Source organism: Zonotrichia albicollis, chromosome 1, assembly GCF_047830755.1.
Source record: "Zonotrichia albicollis isolate bZonAlb1 chromosome 1, bZonAlb1.hap1, whole genome shotgun sequence".
NCBI lineage: Eukaryota > Metazoa > Chordata > Aves > Passeriformes > Passerellidae > Zonotrichia > Zonotrichia albicollis.
In genome coordinates this window covers 89,529,130-89,547,733 of record NC_133819.1, presented here as the reverse complement: position 1 = coordinate 89,547,733, position 18,604 = coordinate 89,529,130, and the positions used below count along the sequence as shown (strand labels likewise).

The following is an 18,604-nucleotide window of genomic DNA, read 5'->3' as shown; positions in this document are numbered from 1 at the left end:
TCCACATATTTGGCTTTGGGCCGTGGTACTTTGCATTGGCCACACAGCATCCATGGCCAAATGAGCCAGCTCGACGTGATTCACGAGTATTGTACCCCAAGTGCAAGATGTGAGAAAGCGACCTTTGCCATTAGCAGCAATGGAAGAGGCATCGGGGAAATCCGAGCTTGAATTGGAAAATTTTAGGGGAGAGAGATTTCCATGAAGTATTTTAAACAGCATGCCTCAACAGGAGGGCACACTTGTTGCTGCCACCTCCAAACAGATCTGTGAGCGCCTCGGGAAACTTCTTCCTTACGGGAAACTCCTCCCTGTGCCGCCCCAGTGCCCGGTTCAGCGGCGGCCGGACCGGCCCCGGCTCATGAGGGGCAGGCGGGGCGGGAGGCGGGCGGAGCGGAGCAGACCGGCCGGGCCGGGCAGTGCCGAGCGGGCCCAGAGCGCAGCGCCCGCGGAGGCTGCGCTGGGGCGGGAGCCGCGCTGCTCTCCGCGCCGGGCCCTGCACGCCTGGCGAGCCATGGCCAGGGAGCCGCTCTCCTTCCGCGCCTTCCTCGACGCCCGCCCCGCCGGCTGCGAGTACGGCTACGGGCACGGGGACGGGCTCCGGGCGCTGCGGGACCGCGAGTTCCCCCGGCTGCGAGGTACCGCGGGCGGGCGGGCCGGCCGGCCGGGGGCGGGCCGGGGGCGGGGAGGCCCGGGCCAGTCCCGGCTCGGATCGGCGCCGGGCGGGACGGAGCGCTCTGCTATGACGGAGCGGCGGCAGGGGTGGGGACGCTGGCAGCGAGTGCTGGGCTCGGCTCGCTGCAGTGATTTCTGCGGCTCGGGGAGGAGACAAGGGGCGGCTCTCTCTCTCCTTCTCCTCCCGATCATCCCTGTCCTCCTGCCTCCGGCACAAATGCCTCAAAGGTGCCATGGATTCAGTAATAGGATTTCGATATGGATATGAAGAGGGGAGTTCGGAGGTGAAGGAGAGACATTATGATAGTACATCAACCCATTTCTAGTGAAAGCTTATAGTTAGACAGGTGTTTGTGAGCTACTTTTACTCTTATAGGTCACTATCCCCCCAGCATTAAACATCCTTGTGCATACTACTTCAAATATACTCGTGATGGTTATATGATTATATGATAGTAATTTGTCTGGTTTAAAGAAGTATCAATGCTTATTGTGGTGGTGTTCGCAGAGGTCTTAGGATGAGGGAAAAGAGGAGAATGTTGACTCTATGTTTCAGAAGGCTTGATTTATTATTTTATGATATACATTATATTAAAACTATACTAAAAGAGTAAAAGAAAGGATTTCATCAGAAGGCTAGCTAAGAAGAGAAAAAGAAATAATAACAAAGGCTTGTGACTGAGACAGTCCGAGACAGCTGGACTGTGACTGGCCATTAATTAGAAACAACAACATGATCCACCTGTTGCATTCCACAGCAGCAGGTAATTATTGTTTACATTTTGTTCCTGAGGCCTCTCAGCTTCTCAGGAGAAAAAATTCTAAGGAAAGGATTTTTCTTAAAACATGTCTATGACAGCTTATGGTATTGGCAATTCAAAAATCTTACGACAAAAAGCCCCAGGTAGAGAGTGGAGTAACTAGCATCAGTTTGGATGCCCTACAACTGTTATTTAGGCTACTCTTTCTCTTGAGAGGTTTGTGTTGATGCTCTTTTTATTTTTGCAATTTCACCGAATTTTGGTGATTGGATACAGGAATGGGCTTTCTCATGCACAGGTGTCTAGATTGAATGGAGGTATACTTGGCCTCTAGAGGAATGTGAAAAAAACTTCAGCAGCACTTTAAAGAACTTGAAGATTTAGTAAGTCAGTGTCACAGTGTATTATTAGACATAGTAGTTACATCAGTGAAAGTTTGAGCACCAGAAGTTGCTTCTCCAAAATTTAGGCCTAAATTCTGAAAAGTGGCTATTTTGTTACTGAAATATTCTTTAGGCCTTTAAGCAGACGAGTTTTTAAAACTCTCGAGAATCAGGCTCATTTCTCAGAGGCTCCCCAGTTTTGATATAAAGTGTATCTGTTAATGAATAATGTCCGATCGGTTAGTGTAGTTCCCAAAGGGAGGTTACTGCAAAGGCAGAGCATTAGGAGTTTTTCTCCATTTGAAAATGTTTTGCTAATGCAGTCTTCTGAGTTGTCCAGCCTGCTGAAATAAGATGTAGATAACTTAGAATATTTCTAGAAAGAGATGAGCAAATACAGGGTATGAAGTAGAATCTTCAGTAATGTTAGCTGATTGAAATTACATAATCATGTGATCACCTATGGTAAGGTGACCTAGGTTGCAAATTCCTTCTGATTCCCCCATGGAATTTTAACATGTTATCCAATTAATGAATTGTCATCCATTCATCTTGCAAGCTTGTCACCTCTGTGAGGAAACTGTGTCTGTGAGGAAATGTAACTGATTGCTGTGCATGCATGTGGTGTGGTGTCCTGTCTGGGACTTCTTGTCTGAAAAACAGTGGCACGTCTCTGGTCAGGAACTGGTGCTTTCAAGTGATGCCAGCAGTGCCAAATGAAAGGTGCCCAGGGACAGATTCCTAGACCAAGTGTCCCCTGCCTAACATGTCTCTTGGTCTCAAAGCTGACTAATTGTACTAGTCCAGGACAGAGTCCAGGAGCTCAGGAGCCAGCTGACAGCAGAGCAGTGTGGACGAGAAGCATACTGCTCTTATTTATTTATTGGCCTCCTTTTATTTAGCCGTGTATCCCCACTTGCCAGAGGTCTCAACACACTGATGTTAATGTAATGAAAAGTCTTCTAAAGCTCTCAATTTTGTTGTCTTGCAGAAAAAAGGCAAAGGGTGGCTAATGTACAGGTTGGTGGCAGCAATAGTAAATAAAGGAATCTTCTCTGAGTGACTTACAAAAATTAGCATTTAGCTGCCCAAGCATTTTTAGTGGCCTGCCAGAACATGAAGGTTGTAGGATGAGGCAGAAGTTTTACATCTCTGGTGGCCTTGGCTCAACTCTTTGGGTAAGTCCTGATTGTACAAAAAGCGATTCACTTTATGAACTTCTCCCTGTTCATGGTGTTGATCTCTGCTCTGTCTCCCTACTGCACAAAGCTGCTGTAGTTTTGTCCCTTCTAGTAAAGAGCAATCTTAACTATTTCCACTGGGCAAAAGAGAACATGTGCTATTTTAGGGAGTTAACAGTAATCATAGAATCATAGAATGGTTTGGGTTGGAAGGGACCTTAAAGATCATCTAGTTCCAACCCCCTGCCATGGACAGGGATACCTTCCACTCGATCAGGTCACTCAAAGCCCCACCCAGGCTGGCCCTGAACACCTCCAGGCATGGGGAGTCCACAACATCTCCAGGCAACCTGTTTCTATCCCTCACTCATCTTATAGTAAAGAATTTCTTCCAAACAGCTAATCTAAATCTTCTCTCTTCCAGTTTGAATCCATTCCTCCTTGTTCTGTGAGTACATGCCTTTGTCTCAACAGTACATGCCCTCTCTACCTCTCCTGTAATCCTCCTTTAGATACTGGAAGGGGCTACAAGGTCTCCCTGGAGCCTTCTCTTCTCCAGGCTAAACAGCCTCACTCTCTCAGCCTGTGCCATGTTTATTTGGGGCATGTCTTAAACATTTTTGGTCATTAAAGCTGGTTAAAAATCCAGATTTTGCTGCTCACATTTTGTGTGAACAGAATTTTTGGAATCCCCTTCTCGATACCCATGAATTAAGCCTAATGTTTGATTTAGGAAGTGTCATCTTTTTATGAGCCTCATGTGGTAATAATTATTGCATATCAATGTATTCACTTTTTCTGATTACTAATATTTTGTGGCATCCACTAATGACATACTGTGTAAATGGTGTTCTCTGGGGAAGGCAGAAATCTTTTCTGTGTTACACACCATTTCTTACATGGTGCTGGTGCTTCTGTTGTAGCTTTGGTATGAATAGCTGCACAGGTGCCTGTTGAGCAGAAGGTGCAACAGATGTCTGGAGGGAGCCCCAGCTTAGCTACCAGGCATACTGTGAAGCCAGCATTTCTCAAAGGTGGTCCACCTGTGGTTGTATCAAGTCTTGGGGAGTTTCAGTCTTAGCTGCATCAGAAGGAAAGTAAGGTTCATACTCAGTGTGTTGGGGATTTCCCCTTCAGGTTTTGTGAAGAGATAAAAAGAACTACTTTACTTCCTTAAATCAGCAGGGGTCTGTCTGTTTTGGCACAGAAGACTTACATTTTCCCTTTTAAGCCAAAGTTTATCTTCGCTTCTGTAATTCAAAGGCTGTTAGCTGATGACTAGAGCAGCCCTTTCTAAAAATATATGTGGAGTCTGTGAAACAGATCGCTGTTTCACAGGCAGCAGCGTATGTGCAATATGTGACCTTGACTTTAATCTTGTGAGCAGTATACCCTTATCTGCAGTGTAGGATTTTAAATTGTGCTTTAGAAATGGATAGAGAAATCAGCAGGAGTTTATAGGTTCTGTTGTTAAGTAATGGGGATGAATATGCTTCTGTGATGTTTATCAGAGCAAGGAAAATACCAGCTTCAGTTTGTATCATGGTTTTAAAAAAGAAAAAGCTGACATGTGATTTGGACACAGCATTTAATCACAAGATACCTTTCCATTTTAAGTTGTGTGCCAGTATTCTTGTCTAATATAGCTGTGGTAGTTGAGTGGGAGCTTTCCAGGAGCACTAAGCAGTGGATATCCATCCTCCAAAGAAAAAAACAGGATGTAATAGGAATCAGGTGTTCTTTAAGGGATACTGGCTATTTGAAGGTAGTCTTTAGGTGAGCTTGAGATGGACTGTCCCATTTAATGTCAAATTGGTCACTGGCCTGTACTTCAACATCATGACTTACCTTAATAGTATGAACATTTGTGATATGTATGATTACATACAACTAACAATAATAATGAAATTTGTCTGATAAACAGAAAGGAAAGGCAGACTGAGCTTTGAGTAACCGAATTGGCCTTTGTGTCTTTGAGACTCCAGTGATGTCCTGTGAACTGGTCACTTGTACAAGGGCTTATTGTACTCTTCAGTTGAGGAACAGCTGGGTTTTGGATCTGACCTTACACAAAAATAGGTCTTTTTTACTCATATGGCTGGTAATTATTTGTATGGTGACTTTTCCTCTGAGTAAAAGAATGTAAAAAGCAGATCTCTGTGTGCTGCAGTTAAGTCCTCAGCAGCTCAGTTAGCAAAGTTCATCTCTGTCCTCTGAGAATAGAAAAGTCTGTTTTGTCATCTTTAGGGTAATCTAGGTTTTTTTGGGTGAACTTCAAAAGTAAGAAATGCATTCTGGTGTGTCAACTCAGAGTAATTTTGTTGATAGGTAACTGGTGCTCACACTTTATGAAACTTGTGAAGATGAGTGGACTGTGGGCCTCGAGAGTCGTGCTCACCTCTTGATTGCAAATGTAGGCTTGCCTTGTCAACCAGAAATTCTACCAGTCTTGTGCCTGAGGCTTTTTCTTTATTTTGGAAAAAAAAAAGAACATCTTTTTCATCCTAAAATGACTTCTTTTGGGGGGGTTGGTTTGCTTGTTTGTTTTGTTTTGTTTTGCTTTTTGTAAGACCATTCTGTTCAATCTGGTAGCTGTCTTCTATATGTGTACGTGTTACTCTGCTGATTTCTTTACTATTAATAATTTTTATCTGTGGATGAATCATTTCCTTTTAATCTCAGTTTTTTCTTATTCTTGAATACTAAGTGACTGAGTTTTCAGCAAATCTTTGAGTTCTTTGAGCAGTATTTGGCTTTGACCACGGAGGCAAATTTGATCTTATTCTGTAAAAACCAGTTTGATAGTGACCGATAAGTTTATTTTAATTAAGTTTTGTTTGAAGACTATCATAAACCAGAAACAAGGCCTGTGCCATTTTAAGGTCGGGGCAGTGCTTACTGTGAGTTCCCTGAAGCACACCCATCCATTGCTGGCCAGTGTTGAGATAGCATCTCCAGAAAGGACAAATTATTTCTCCCACATACAGATACTGGCATATGTTAATGTTAATCCAGTGCTTGCCTCTCCCACAGAAAGGCAGCAAAAGCAACGTGTAGGGGAAGGATGAGACTGCTTTTTGTTGTCTCACTGGAAGATCCCACGTAGCCTAGAAGAGATGCTAACTGTTCTGGGGAAAAAGTCTGGATTTCCTCATCTCTAGCTCATCCTGAACAGAGAGAAAATATTCTAAACCTTTCCATTTGATGTTTAAAGCTGAGAACTCCTCTTTCTACCACTGTTGAGGCTCTTTTGCTCTCCTCAGTGGCTGTGAGATCTCTGGTAACCTGCTCCTGTTCTCTGTAGCCTCTCCACCAGAATATGATTTGATTTTCAGTGCCTATTTGTTTTTATTTGGAGGGGAAAAGAAAGAAAAAAATTATCAAAGGAAGCTGCTGTTGGACAGTCTGAAATGCTAGAAGGCATCTGGGAAGATACATTCAGTGGGTGGAGAAGGTAATTGTGAAAAGAAGCTGTAGTATGGGAAGTGTAACTGCAAAACTAATGAATTTTTTTTTTGTAAAAATAAAAATATGTATGCTCATGTAAAGCCTTAACACTTCCTGGTGATTTCAGGTCAGCAGAAGTTATCTACATTAGCTCTTATCTATAGAACTGCTATCAAAGAGGAAGCATGTGTTGAGCATAAAGCATGTTTATTCCCAAATGCAGTAAAATTAGCTGTGTGTTAATTTCAGATGTTTTCCTCTGCCTACACAGAAGTAACAAGTAGTGTTAAGGAATTCCTTATGTTGCATTTCACGGTTCATAAGATGGTCTACTCTGTGCAGGACTGATCTTTCAGTTGCTGTTAATGATGGACATAGCTCTAAATGAAGAGTAGTCAATGACATTGTCATTGTAATATTTCAGCATGGAAAACAGTTTTAGTTACTTTCAAGTTTAGTCAGTGGAAAAAAAAGAAATGTGGAGCAGGAAAGCAAAGACCCAAACTCTATAAACTTGATACAGGTGACATGAACTCCAAGTATTCAGTGGTATTTTAGAAATAAATAGTTAATCAGTTGGGACTAGATTCTTTACAAGAATGAATAATCATATATAGACATGAGACTTTTTTTAAGTCAATATGTAGATGTGAAAAAATATTAGATTTGGGAAGATAATTTATGGAACTCCATAGATGCTGCAGGGTATCAGCCACCCATTTTCTAAAAAGTTGCACTTTTAATTAAAAGATACATTATCTTCTAAATTAATTCCTGTACAAGATGTATATTAATATTTGAAAATATTGAAACAGGCAGATGTTCTACTTAGAAGAGCACAAGATACTTTTTATCTCTTACTTAAAAATTGGAAAAACACCACTGTCTTTTTCCTGCACAATACCACATCAGTGGTGCTTTCTGCTGTAGGCACACAGTTTGTGTTAATTGGGAATGGGGCTGCGGTGGAGCCTCATCCCCAATGGGCTGCGGCTGTGCAGGACAGGTGAGCAGCACTGACGGTAACGGGACATGGAGTGCCCAGGTGTGCTGACCAATCACCAAAGGGTGCAGAGGGCACACAGGTGTAGGGCATGTAAGGAGAAGGGTATCAAAGGCTGGATTGAAGAACAATAAAGGCTGCAGATGCTTGAAGTCTTCTTTGGTGTTGGTTGTGCCTCTACTGTTTGTACTGGCACCTTTCTTCCTTCTGTTGCCTTTGGGTTCTCTTAAAATCTTCTGTTTGTCCTCTTGGGTTGTTGTGATGTTGCCATATGTGAGATGTGTATTGATTTCTTCCCAACCCATTTCTCTATGTTTCCATGTGATCATGGACTTTTTTTTCAGTGTTAAATATAAGATTATTAATTAAAGAGTGTGTGTGCATATGTTTCCAGCAGAAGTGATCTGCTTCTGGTGTTCCTGCACTTATACTGGAATTTCTTCTTCCAAATCAGAACCTGGAATCTGATGCCCTTGAAATTTCCATTAGGTGTTAGGGTAGGAATTCCCATTTCTGCACTGCTTGTTAGAATTCAGGGGTGTTCCCTGTGTAAGGACAAACAGACAAATGGAGAGGTGAGAGGTCAGCTTTTGTTGATCAGCTTGATTCATTGCATGCCTGGGATCAGAGAGATGCTGCAGATGCATTCCTTGGATGTGAAGATGCTGTCATTGAATTTAGGAAAGCCATACTGCAGAACACTGCATAGTAAAAAGCGGTGATATGAGATTGATAAATGTGTAGACAGCCCAGTATGTTTGGAGAACAGGAAGCCAGTAGGATGCCTAACTCTGAGAGGATGTTTAGGAAGTAGGATGAGCGTCCAAATGCCTCAGGCTTTTTATAACTCGTGGTTCTTGGCCCAAGCCATCAATGCAGATGTTTTACTATGTGTGATACTAAAGTACTTTGAAGGTGGTGGTTTTTTTTTTGGTTTTTTTTTTTTTTTTGTTGTTGTTGTTGTTGTTTTTTTTTGCTTACTGAAATAGAAAAGGGGACTGAAACAAAATAAAATTCTTTTTAGGAATATGTCAGCTTGGGGTTGGTATAATATATTCTCTTCTGAAGTTAATCATGCTATTAGTGTTACCACATCTGCATATTGAGAACCACTGACTGGTTTCTGTCACAATTAGGAAAAGGATGGTGTCAAGACTGAAGGTGTGGGACAGTGAGGTCAGAGTTACAGATAAACAGGTATAGTAGGGCAGGGAGGTGTAAAGACAGGCCACAAAGCATTTAAAAGTCAGACTTAATTAGTTTAATTGCTAGTGAGTCAAGTTGTTAGGCTCCTGCCAGTATTTTTATCAGCCCAGGTAGATCCTGTGCTTTTGTGCTCTTTGCCCCTTCACCTTCTGCTCTACTGTAGAGAAGTGATGGTCTGTGAGATGCCTGCAGTGGGCATGTGACCCCAGTCAGGCAGCTCTTGAGAGAGTGGCATGCAGGAAAGTGCAAAGTTGCCCTTTTTCCCCCCAGTATGTGAAATACATGTATTAAGCTGGGAGGCAAGGCTTACTCCTCCACAGTCTTTTATTTCTCCTTCTTGCTTTCAGCATTGTCCTGACTCACTCCTGGTTCCTTGTAGCAGCCACAGGAATATGGCTCTCATATGAGAAGTAAGAAACAGATCTTTCTGTGCTCATTCAGATTAGTCCCTGGAGCACCAGGATTTTCTTCTTTTAAAAGAAAGCTAAGAGCATGACTGGACAGGGGTTTTGTCACAGTTTTCCTAAAAAAGAGAGATGTGATCACAAGGATGTGATATTTTGGTGACATCGTTAGCTGTGAGGGATGATTATACAACTAAGCTTATTTCTTCTGCCAATGTGCAGAATAATGTTCCAAATTAAAATTTGGAAAGATGACAGGAAGCTTATTTGAAGAAATATTCATTAATTAAATTAATGGTGTGTGAATTAATTTCATTACTGCACAATTAAACACCAAATATCACTGTGTGTACGCCTTTGCAAACTTATGAACGGGTCAGGTGAAGTTACACAGTCATCAGAAAATTTCTCCTCTAATTTCTTGCGGAGGAAGAAATTGAAGCCCAAGATTTTTCACATGTTTATGTTCATGTCACACAGCACATTAAAGATGTCATAATTCAGTAATTTGGAACTGATGATATCAGCAACGGGTTCCAGCATATGTTGCCTTTCTTTAGAAAAAGGAAGAAAAAAACTTTGTACTGCTGTTGAGTAAAATACCCTCTTCATCTGCTGTGCCATACATTTCCCAATTTATTGAGGAGTGTAGCTTATTAAATGTGTCTCTGAGTTGCATTTTTATTATTTGTATGCCTGCCTATAATTTATTTTAATGTTAAACAGAATTGTCTAAAAACAAAATGTTACTTGGCTGCTCTGGCAGAATGCAACTTTCTTTAAATCTGTCATCGTCTTTGATTCATCACACACTAGGAAAATATTTCTTATATATTTAATCAATTTAGGCATGTGTAAGCCTAGGGAGCAGAGTGGCATTTCTTGTCATAATACCTTCCCCAGTCTCAGCTGTGATGGACAATTTGCTTTGATAATGACCTTGCCTTCTCATGAGACTGGATAAAAAAAGCTAAATGGAAGTGGATACCTAGCAAGAATTCCCTACCTAGCAGACTGAATGGCCCAAAATGAAAGACTGCATGAAAAAGAAGCTTTTACCATCCACAGACTTGTTGCTTTCTCCTCCCCACACACAGACTTGCTGGTAATGCCTAGCTGGGAAGCTGACCAAACTAATGTTCAGACAAAACTGTATGTAGGTAATTGCACTCTGTTGTTGGTCATAGAGTTTGTGTTCACAACAAATGAAGTGTTTGATGAATGAGTTAATTCCTGAAGAATTGGAATTGGCTGCTCAGGGAGGTGGCAGAGTCACCATCCTTGGAGGTGTTGAAGAAACGACTGCATTGTGGCACTGTGCTGTGCTTTAGTTCACAAAGTGGGGATTGGTCACAGTTTGGAGTCAATGATCTTGGACGTCTTTTCCAACCTTAAAAATTCTATGGTTCTTTGATATCATGGAGGGTTGTCATGAAGTGTAGCAATATGATAATGTTCCTGTTCTTACTTCCTTAGCATGGATATTTAGTGGCAGGTACAATGCTGCCAAGACAGCCTGATATCACAAATGCAGGAGGACTCTTTGCCCTTCTAAAAAGGAGATTATTTAATACCACTATAAGTGCATGAAAATATGTGTCATTTAAATTCATCAGAAGTGACTTGGAAGACTTCGACTACATAAGAAATAAACTAAAAACCATGTGAGCTATGATTTGGGTAGCATGAAATTACATGCAAGAGACATTAAAATGCAAAAATAACCTTTAAGGGATAACTCAGAAGGTGTACTTTTAAGAGAGACTAAGGAAATAAGTGTGTGACATCTCTGAACTGCATTGCAGCTCACTTTTTCTGGGGACAAAGCAGCCCATGTGATTGGGACCCACAAACTCCTTTCCATTTAGTTTTTTCCATTTCTGGTGTGACTGAGGTGCATGTCCCTGACAGATTATTTTCTGGTAATGAAATGAAGCCCTCTTTTTACAAGTTGTTACTGTTTTAGTCAACATATCTTCTGTGACTTGTCTTAGTATCACTCCAAACTCACCAAGATCAGAAATACAGAAGGGAGAAAACTGTGACACTCGTAAAAGGAAAATCACTTTCTGTATATATTAAATATCCCCAAACCCAATCTTAAATTGCAAAACTAGAGTCTTGGTGAGAATCAGTCTTCCCTTCCCTTCCCTTCCCATTGTCTTTGATATAGGTCTTCTTGAAACCACAGCCATAAATCTGAGGGGTTTTTGATAAATGAGTTGTAGATTTCAGTAAAGCTATTCAAAATTCATGCTCAGGTGAAACTCTCTGAACTGGAATTTTATTAAAAAGTCATAGCACCAGCAGCTTTATCTGTCCTTTGGGTCACTTTCAGAGTAATAGGTTAACTTGTCTAATGATCAGAACATTAATGATTTGTTTTTCTTCTGCAGAAAGAGAAAAGGTTCTGATTTTGGGTTACATGGAAATTTAGCTTTTCATCAATTAGAATAGCAGCTATTGATGTACTCAAACATAGCTAATGGCTCTACAGCATGGAGGAGACTACCATGCCTTGAAGTGGTTCTCCTGTACCAGAACACTGCAACTGTAATTCCAACATAAAGAAAGTCTATTCCTTGGGAAGCACCTTTTTTCCTTTCAGATACTAACAATTAGGATTTGTTGCTGTTAAATATTTTCCTTCCAAAGGGTTGATCAAGAGTTTGAGTCACTTCAGTTACATTCCTCCAAGCCTCTGTAAAAACCCTGAGCTGAAGAAAGGGGTAGGGCATGAAGAAGAGGGAACGGGGCAGATGTCTTGGTCAAAAAATAAGCTTTAAAATATTCATTACTCCTGTCACAAAGAGCTGTGTCAATAGTAAGTTCAAAAGCTTATTTTAAAGTTGAACTTTAAACTTTCCATCCTTTATTTCTGTAGAGGCCTAAGCATATTTGTTTGGAAAATAGAATTTAGACTGGTCTTTAGTCATGAACTATGGATTGGAAAGAAACCAAACTTGTGTGAATGAGTGAGAAAGTCATGATGGGGTTGTTAGGAGCTGCCTCATGTTCAGGCTTGGTGAAGCTCATCTGCAGAGCACAGGAGGCATCACGGCACCACAGGGCTGTGGAACCAGGGCTGCCTTCCAGGGAGCACTGACATGGCCCCAGCTTCTGCTGATCCACTGGGAGAGACTGGAGGACAGGAGACAAAGCCTTCATGTGGCACTGAGGGCAGCCTCCTTGAGATGTAGGCTGTGTAAAAATAAATCATCCCTCCATTCCTTGTTTTTCAATATCATCTTGCCCAGAGGATGAGGCTACTCCAGTAAAATGCTCTCTAGGGACTGAAGCCATCTACTTCTCTCTTACAACTCATCCTCTTGGTTGTCCTTAGCAGCTTGTAATATATGAGGTTGAGTACTTCATGAATGATGAAAAAGTATAAATTCTAATGAGTTAGTTCAAGACTTTATTCTTGTGAGTTTCCCTTCAGTCTGGTGTTTTTCAAGGTTTGGATAAGTCTTCCCCTTTCAGCCTCCCCAGTGTCAAATTGAAAAACACCAGCTTTTGTTGGAATATTTAAAACCTGATTAGCAATAATGAAAGGCAAATCAGGCTTTTTAAATCATGGGTGCTAAAGTTACCCATTAAAAAAAAAAAAAACTTATGAAAACCTCCTTTCCTTTGGATGTTGAGTTCACAGTGTGTAACGCTTGTTTGAAGGCACTCAGTCGATTATCCCAGCTTTGCATCACTGAGCGTGACAGCTCCTGTGAGATTAAAGGGCTTTTACCATCAGAACTTTATTCGGTTTTTCTTTCATTTCTGCAAGTATACAGAAGGATAGGTGTACTTGTAAAGTGTCACAAGGATTACACTGCAATGCTTTCTGGATAAACTTCAGTCCCACTGAAGTGGGAGAAACAGTACCAAATAATCTCGTGACAGCTGTCATGTCTCCAAAAGTGTCTGATCAGATCTTCAAATCTGGATGCTGGATACCTTGTGGTTACATTCAGCCTCTAGTAGCCATCACTTCTGTTTTCATCCATTCTAGTTGTAGGAATGTGATTAGGCACTAACCTAATCAAGTAGCTGTTAATTTACAATGATTTCTCCTCAGTCTTGCATGTGAAATGATTTAAAAAGAGTGGGGTATGCAGAAATTTTGGGGAACACCTGTCTTTGCCTAGTTCCCACTTCTTCAACTGCTTCCTAAATTTTATGTTTAGAGAATGTATTGTGTATTTAAAAATTATTTGGATTGTTACATGTATTGAAATAGCATGAGAATTTCTCAAATGCGTAAAACTGATATTTATAATAAAAATATAAAAATCTAGGTATGAGGGGTAAAGCATGGAAGGGAATCTCTTGGGTCTTTTAATTTAGTATAAGAGATTCTGTGTGTATGTGATGTTTGTTTGATTGGTTGAATCCAGCTACAGAACTTGGGGTCATTCTAGTCACTACATGTCTCCTTTTTTTGTTTGGTTTGTTTGTTTGGGTATTCTTTTATTTTTCTTCTTTTTTAGGGGGGGGTGTGGATAGTTGGTTGGTTTGGTTTTTTTGTTTGGTTTTTTTTACTGTAGATTGAATTTCCTCTTAGTTGTAGAACAGAAATAGCTGAATCTAGAGGAGAAACTTTACTTTAGGTTTTTAATTCAAGTGAGATATAGCCAGGGTTGCATATGTTGAGTCTGCTTCACTGCACTGTGTATTCCATGTGGAATGATTCAGAAGAAAACAGCAGTCTAGTCTAACATATAGTCTCTGGATATATGTTGGCTGGGGTTCCTGGCTTGTAGACAGTAGTATATTAGAAAAAAAAGAAACACTAGAGGGAAAAATTTACATGGGGAAGAATCTATTTCTATCAAAACTGATTGTTTCTTATTGTCTTTCCACTGAGCAGTCATTACAATGTATATACAAATGTAGACAAAAAAATATAAATAGATGGGTGTCTCTCTCTAAATCTGTGAATTTTACTGTCACTGTGGTGAGAACACAAAGCATCATCTTTCATAAGAGAAGGAAGAAAACTGTTTCAAATTGGAAGAGGGGAGTAGGGAAAAAAGAGCACAGAGTAGGCAAGGGAAAAAAATTGCCCTTAATACCTTTCTTCTTGTCTCAGTCAGAAGAAATGGGAAAGACAAGCCCTGTAGTTTATTCTGTAGTAAAAAATAAAATACTCTGTATACACTGTGCAATGACTGATCTGACAAGGTTCACTTTATCCTGATTTTCTGGGGAGGCAAAGTATCAGATATCTGGTGTCTGTACGAATTGTTGAGGAATACTTGCTTTCCATGTAGAAGCAAAATTCCTCAATGCAGTTATCTCACATGAAACCAGCATTCTGTACAGCTGATTGCCTGGGCTCATTCTTGGTTTACTATTGGGGATTAATTATTAATTTTGTTATGGTGGTGATTATATGACATAATAGGGATTATTTGAATTCCAGTATTTATGGCATAAGTTTGGAAAGAAGTTTTGGAAAGTAAGTAGATCTGGAATGAAACATGTAAAACCAATTGTTGTATGCACTGAGTTAGAAGCATTCTTTGAGTTACCACTGTTTCAGAGTATTGTGACCCATACTTTTTTCCCAATAGTTGTTTGAATTTTTAGTAGTCTAATTTGAAATGTGGTGGGCAGATTGAGATATCTTACTCTACCAGATTTACAATAGTTGTGATCTTACAGTTCCTTAGAAATTGGATCCCTCTTGAGGTAGCTGTAAATAAGGACACAAATGAGGGCATGCTAACATACTAATTTTTATTTAACCAGTTTGATTTTGTTGTTCCTTTGTTTAGAGGTGTACTCCTCTCCCCTTTTAGGGCTGTTTCCAAAGCCCCGAGCCCTACCTTGGCCTTTCTGTGCTCCACTAGGAACCTTTACTCGCTATTTTAGAAAGTGGTGTTGATGCATTTAGGTTTTTCTTGGTGAAACATATTCATGCAGTTTTGCTAAAAATAAACAGAATTTTATTTTTTATTTTGTTTTAAACAGAAGTTTATTTCATCTTAATAAGTAGCTTCAGAATGCAAGTTATGGAAACCAAATGTGCTATTGTTGTGTAAACATACTTGCTTTGGGGGAATATGGTAAAAAAATCTCTGCAAGCACAAATGCAACAAAAAGTAGAAATTTTGAGGATATAAAAAGAACTCATTACAGAAGCTCAGTACTATTCTGAGATGTTACCTCTAGTTATAGCAACTACATATAACTCTAGTCTAGTCTGAGGATGTATTTGAAAATTAACAGTGCATAAGTTAGCTTTGAAATAAAAGTAAATTAGTATTACTTTTCCAATTATGGTAATACTGTTTATTATTAATTAGATAATTAATTGTCATAAATAATTCTCACCTCACTTAAAATACCTCTCAATCTTCATTTCATGTTATGGATTCAGTTCCTGAATTTCTTTGCTTGTGTAACTCTTCATGTGTCACCAGACATGCTCTGCCCGTGCAACGATGAGCATGTTCAGCCATCTGGGTTGTACAGCATCTGTAGAAATGGTCTGTAGAGAAAGAGCAGCCTTTGGCCTGCCTAAGGAATTCCAGCAGCTCTAGCACTTCCATGTGACTGTGCTAGTTATGGAGAAGGCTCCACAGAGGGAATTGCTACCCATACTTGGAATCCAAGTGACAGTAGTCACTTCTGGAAGCCTATATGCCATCTGTAGTTTTATATAGGTAGCATTTTCAAGTATCTTGTCTCAGAAATTGAGTAAGATATATTATATGAATGTTGTGTCTGGTCTTGTCATGTATTCAAGTATTATGCAGTTTGTGGGGGAAGACCTTGATTTTTAAATATATCATGTTTTCTTAGATGCTCTGAGGCAAAGTGTAATAGCTGGTGTTGGGGCAGAGTTGTGAATTTAAGCTCAGACTTCAGAGATTAGGGAGACTGGAATATTCATTTTTCCATGTATAATATTTTACTCATTTTCAAAGCCAGTCTAGCGTTAATGAGGCCACTTGTATTTAGTACTTTGAATTGTTTATGATGAAATGATAATTCTCTTTAATTTTGAAAGTCATTAGTATTGAAAGAAACCCTGTGATTGAGAGAAATTATATTATGACCTAGTGAAGCTGATAAAAACTGGGATGATGTACTAATTGCTTTATTGCTTGGTCCATTAAAAAAATTAAAAATGAAAAATGGTGAAACTCATTTTTGTAGCCAAAGGTATCCAATGTAAGGTTGCTACCAAAAATGAAATTCTGTGTGTTTATATCAGTAGTGTCAGGCTGTCATTGGGTTTTTATGATGCTCAGATATTTATATCTCTTGGTAATAACTTAAATTGGACTAACTTCACTGGTGTCCCAAATACTACTTTCATTTAAACACAGAGCATTCTGATCAACAAAGATGCAAAGGAGTAGTTGACTTAGTAGAATTGCATTGAGCTGAGCAGTATTTGAGCTCAGTCCCCAGTACTGGAGTTCTATAGTGGATGCAAATTTATTCAAATTACAAGTGTGCCTGAGCATGCAAAGATACTCACCTATAACTGAGGTTAGCGTATTGTTACTGAAAGTTGGTGCTGTTTTTTATTGAGCGTTGATGATGTTCTGTAGATGTTGATTTTAATTGAAAGCAGATGTGATGGCTTCTACGTTATGACTTTGCCAAAAATATCAAAATGTGCAATTGGAGAAGCGCTAGAGAAAAGAAAGTAGAAAAGAGCTGTAAGGGAAGGGAGTCTTCAGGCTCACATCTGCTTTTCCTTATGCTCTGCTACAAGAAGCAACAGGAAAACACTAATTATCCTCTAAAGGGGATACTTGTTTACATATATTCATATACCCATCTCAGCACTGCGTACACAGGCACATTTCTGCATATTTTAAAATAAGATATGTACAATATGTGCTAGGAGGAAATAAAGAATCACCTGGATGTCTAAACACACCTTTGGAGCAGTTCTTCATTTGATATAACTGACTCTAGTAAATTGATTTGTGTGATTTCGATATTCTGTTACTTTTGCCTGTTATTACAGCACTCCTACTCCTCTTGCCTATGGGTTATTACAAATGTTGCACTTTTTAAATTGATACATGGACTTTTAGAGAGTCCATGCATACCCTAGAGACTGAAAATGTTCTGTAGGTGCCAGATGAAGATACAGCTGTATAAGCAGTCCAATGCTTTTGATTAAAGAAAATAAAATTTCACCTTGTTTCAAAGGTCATTTGGGCTTCTGCAAAAATTGTAACCCAGCTCTTTAACTTGGCTTGAAACCAGAAAGGCGATCAGTGCCGTATTTTTAGGAAGTGCTGGTTATAGTGTATTTGTTAATGGTTTAACTCAGATTTACTCATAATTATTTCAAAGGCTCTGGAAACCTTGCCATGTGTTTTCATGTTTGAATGGAATTTGTTTCTCTTTGTAGAGTTGAGGTCTCTGTGACCTGACGGCAAAGTTCTGCTTTGGTTATTCACTGTAGTACAGCAGAAATGCAATCAGACTCTGCATGGGGTCCTTTCGAGTCACTGGACCTTGGAAAAGACCTTTTTTGTTGGGTTGCAGCCCTTTGAATTCAGAGTGCCTATCCTCTGAAAATGCAGTATCTGTACACTGTGCAATGTAGTGTCTCTTGAAGGGCACAAACTCCTCCTTTTAAACAGCTTTATGGCTGTGTGCAACAGTGGATTGTTGCTCCCCAAAGTCAGATTCAAAGTAATCACCAAACTTCCAAAAGTTGTATCACATGCTAGCCATTCTTTACAGAAGATGATTGTAAATTACATGTTTGGGCCAACAGCTCAAGAGATTTTTAGTTTTCTTTTAGAAACCTTTAATATGGACATCAGGGAACTTTAAAATAAATTAAGTATCTGGAAGCTGCATGCTGTTATTTGTATTTAAAGCAGGTCTGTTAAGTAGGATTTCTATGATATACTGCTGTTTTCAGACCTATTCATTAGCAAGCTGGTATTTTTGTCAGAACTAGTTAACAAATCTCTACAGTTGCCAAACTCTTTCAGAATTAAAACCTTTGGTTTCCTATAACAGTATTTTTTGATAAATGTGTTTTTCGTTCCTAGAACATTTCTGAAAATGGTTGTTGGGTATTTGAATCTATGCTTGGGAATACCCCTAAGAAATGGAAGATAACCTGTAGAAACTAATTTAGGTTGAGTAAAAGAGGTAGTAACAGAACATTTATGCCAATATTTAATTGCATACCTATTAAATTTTATTTAGAGAAACTTGTGTCTGTTAGAATTTTTTTTTAGTGGAAACAACTTTATTTTCCAATTAGGAGATGCTTTTTGTACTGATTTATTAGAATTTTGTGAAGGTATCAAGAAATTATAGTCATTCCTCAAAAAATTTACAAAATAATTCTTATTTAAAAAAATCCCTAAATAAGAAATAAGGTTATTTAATGAGTTCTGTTATTGATATCTGCATATCTCATGTGGTCAATTAACTTCGATAGAGGTAAAGCAATTGAGTATAATCTTACCTCTTAGGTGGGTCTATTTATAGTTGAATAGTTTCACCTGAGAGAGCAGTTTGGATTAAATTACTATAAAGTATAAATTAATCT

General features: G+C 39.5%; 1 protein-coding gene across 3 annotated transcripts in view; it reads left to right on the top strand.

Moving 5' to 3' along the window:
- The first annotated feature begins 205 nt into the window (after window positions 1-205).
- The window catches only part of MOCOS (molybdenum cofactor sulfurase), a 210,396-nt gene continuing 191,997 nt past the window's right edge, over window positions 206-18,604 (top strand). For all 3 annotated transcript variants that reach the window (XM_074546568.1, XM_014264245.3, XM_026791008.2), the window contains exon 1: window positions 206-638. In XM_074546568.1, coding sequence (XP_074402669.1) covers window positions 221-638 — 418 coding nt within the window. In that variant the 5' untranslated portion in view covers window positions 206-220. The remainder of the gene's footprint in view (window positions 639-18,604) is intronic.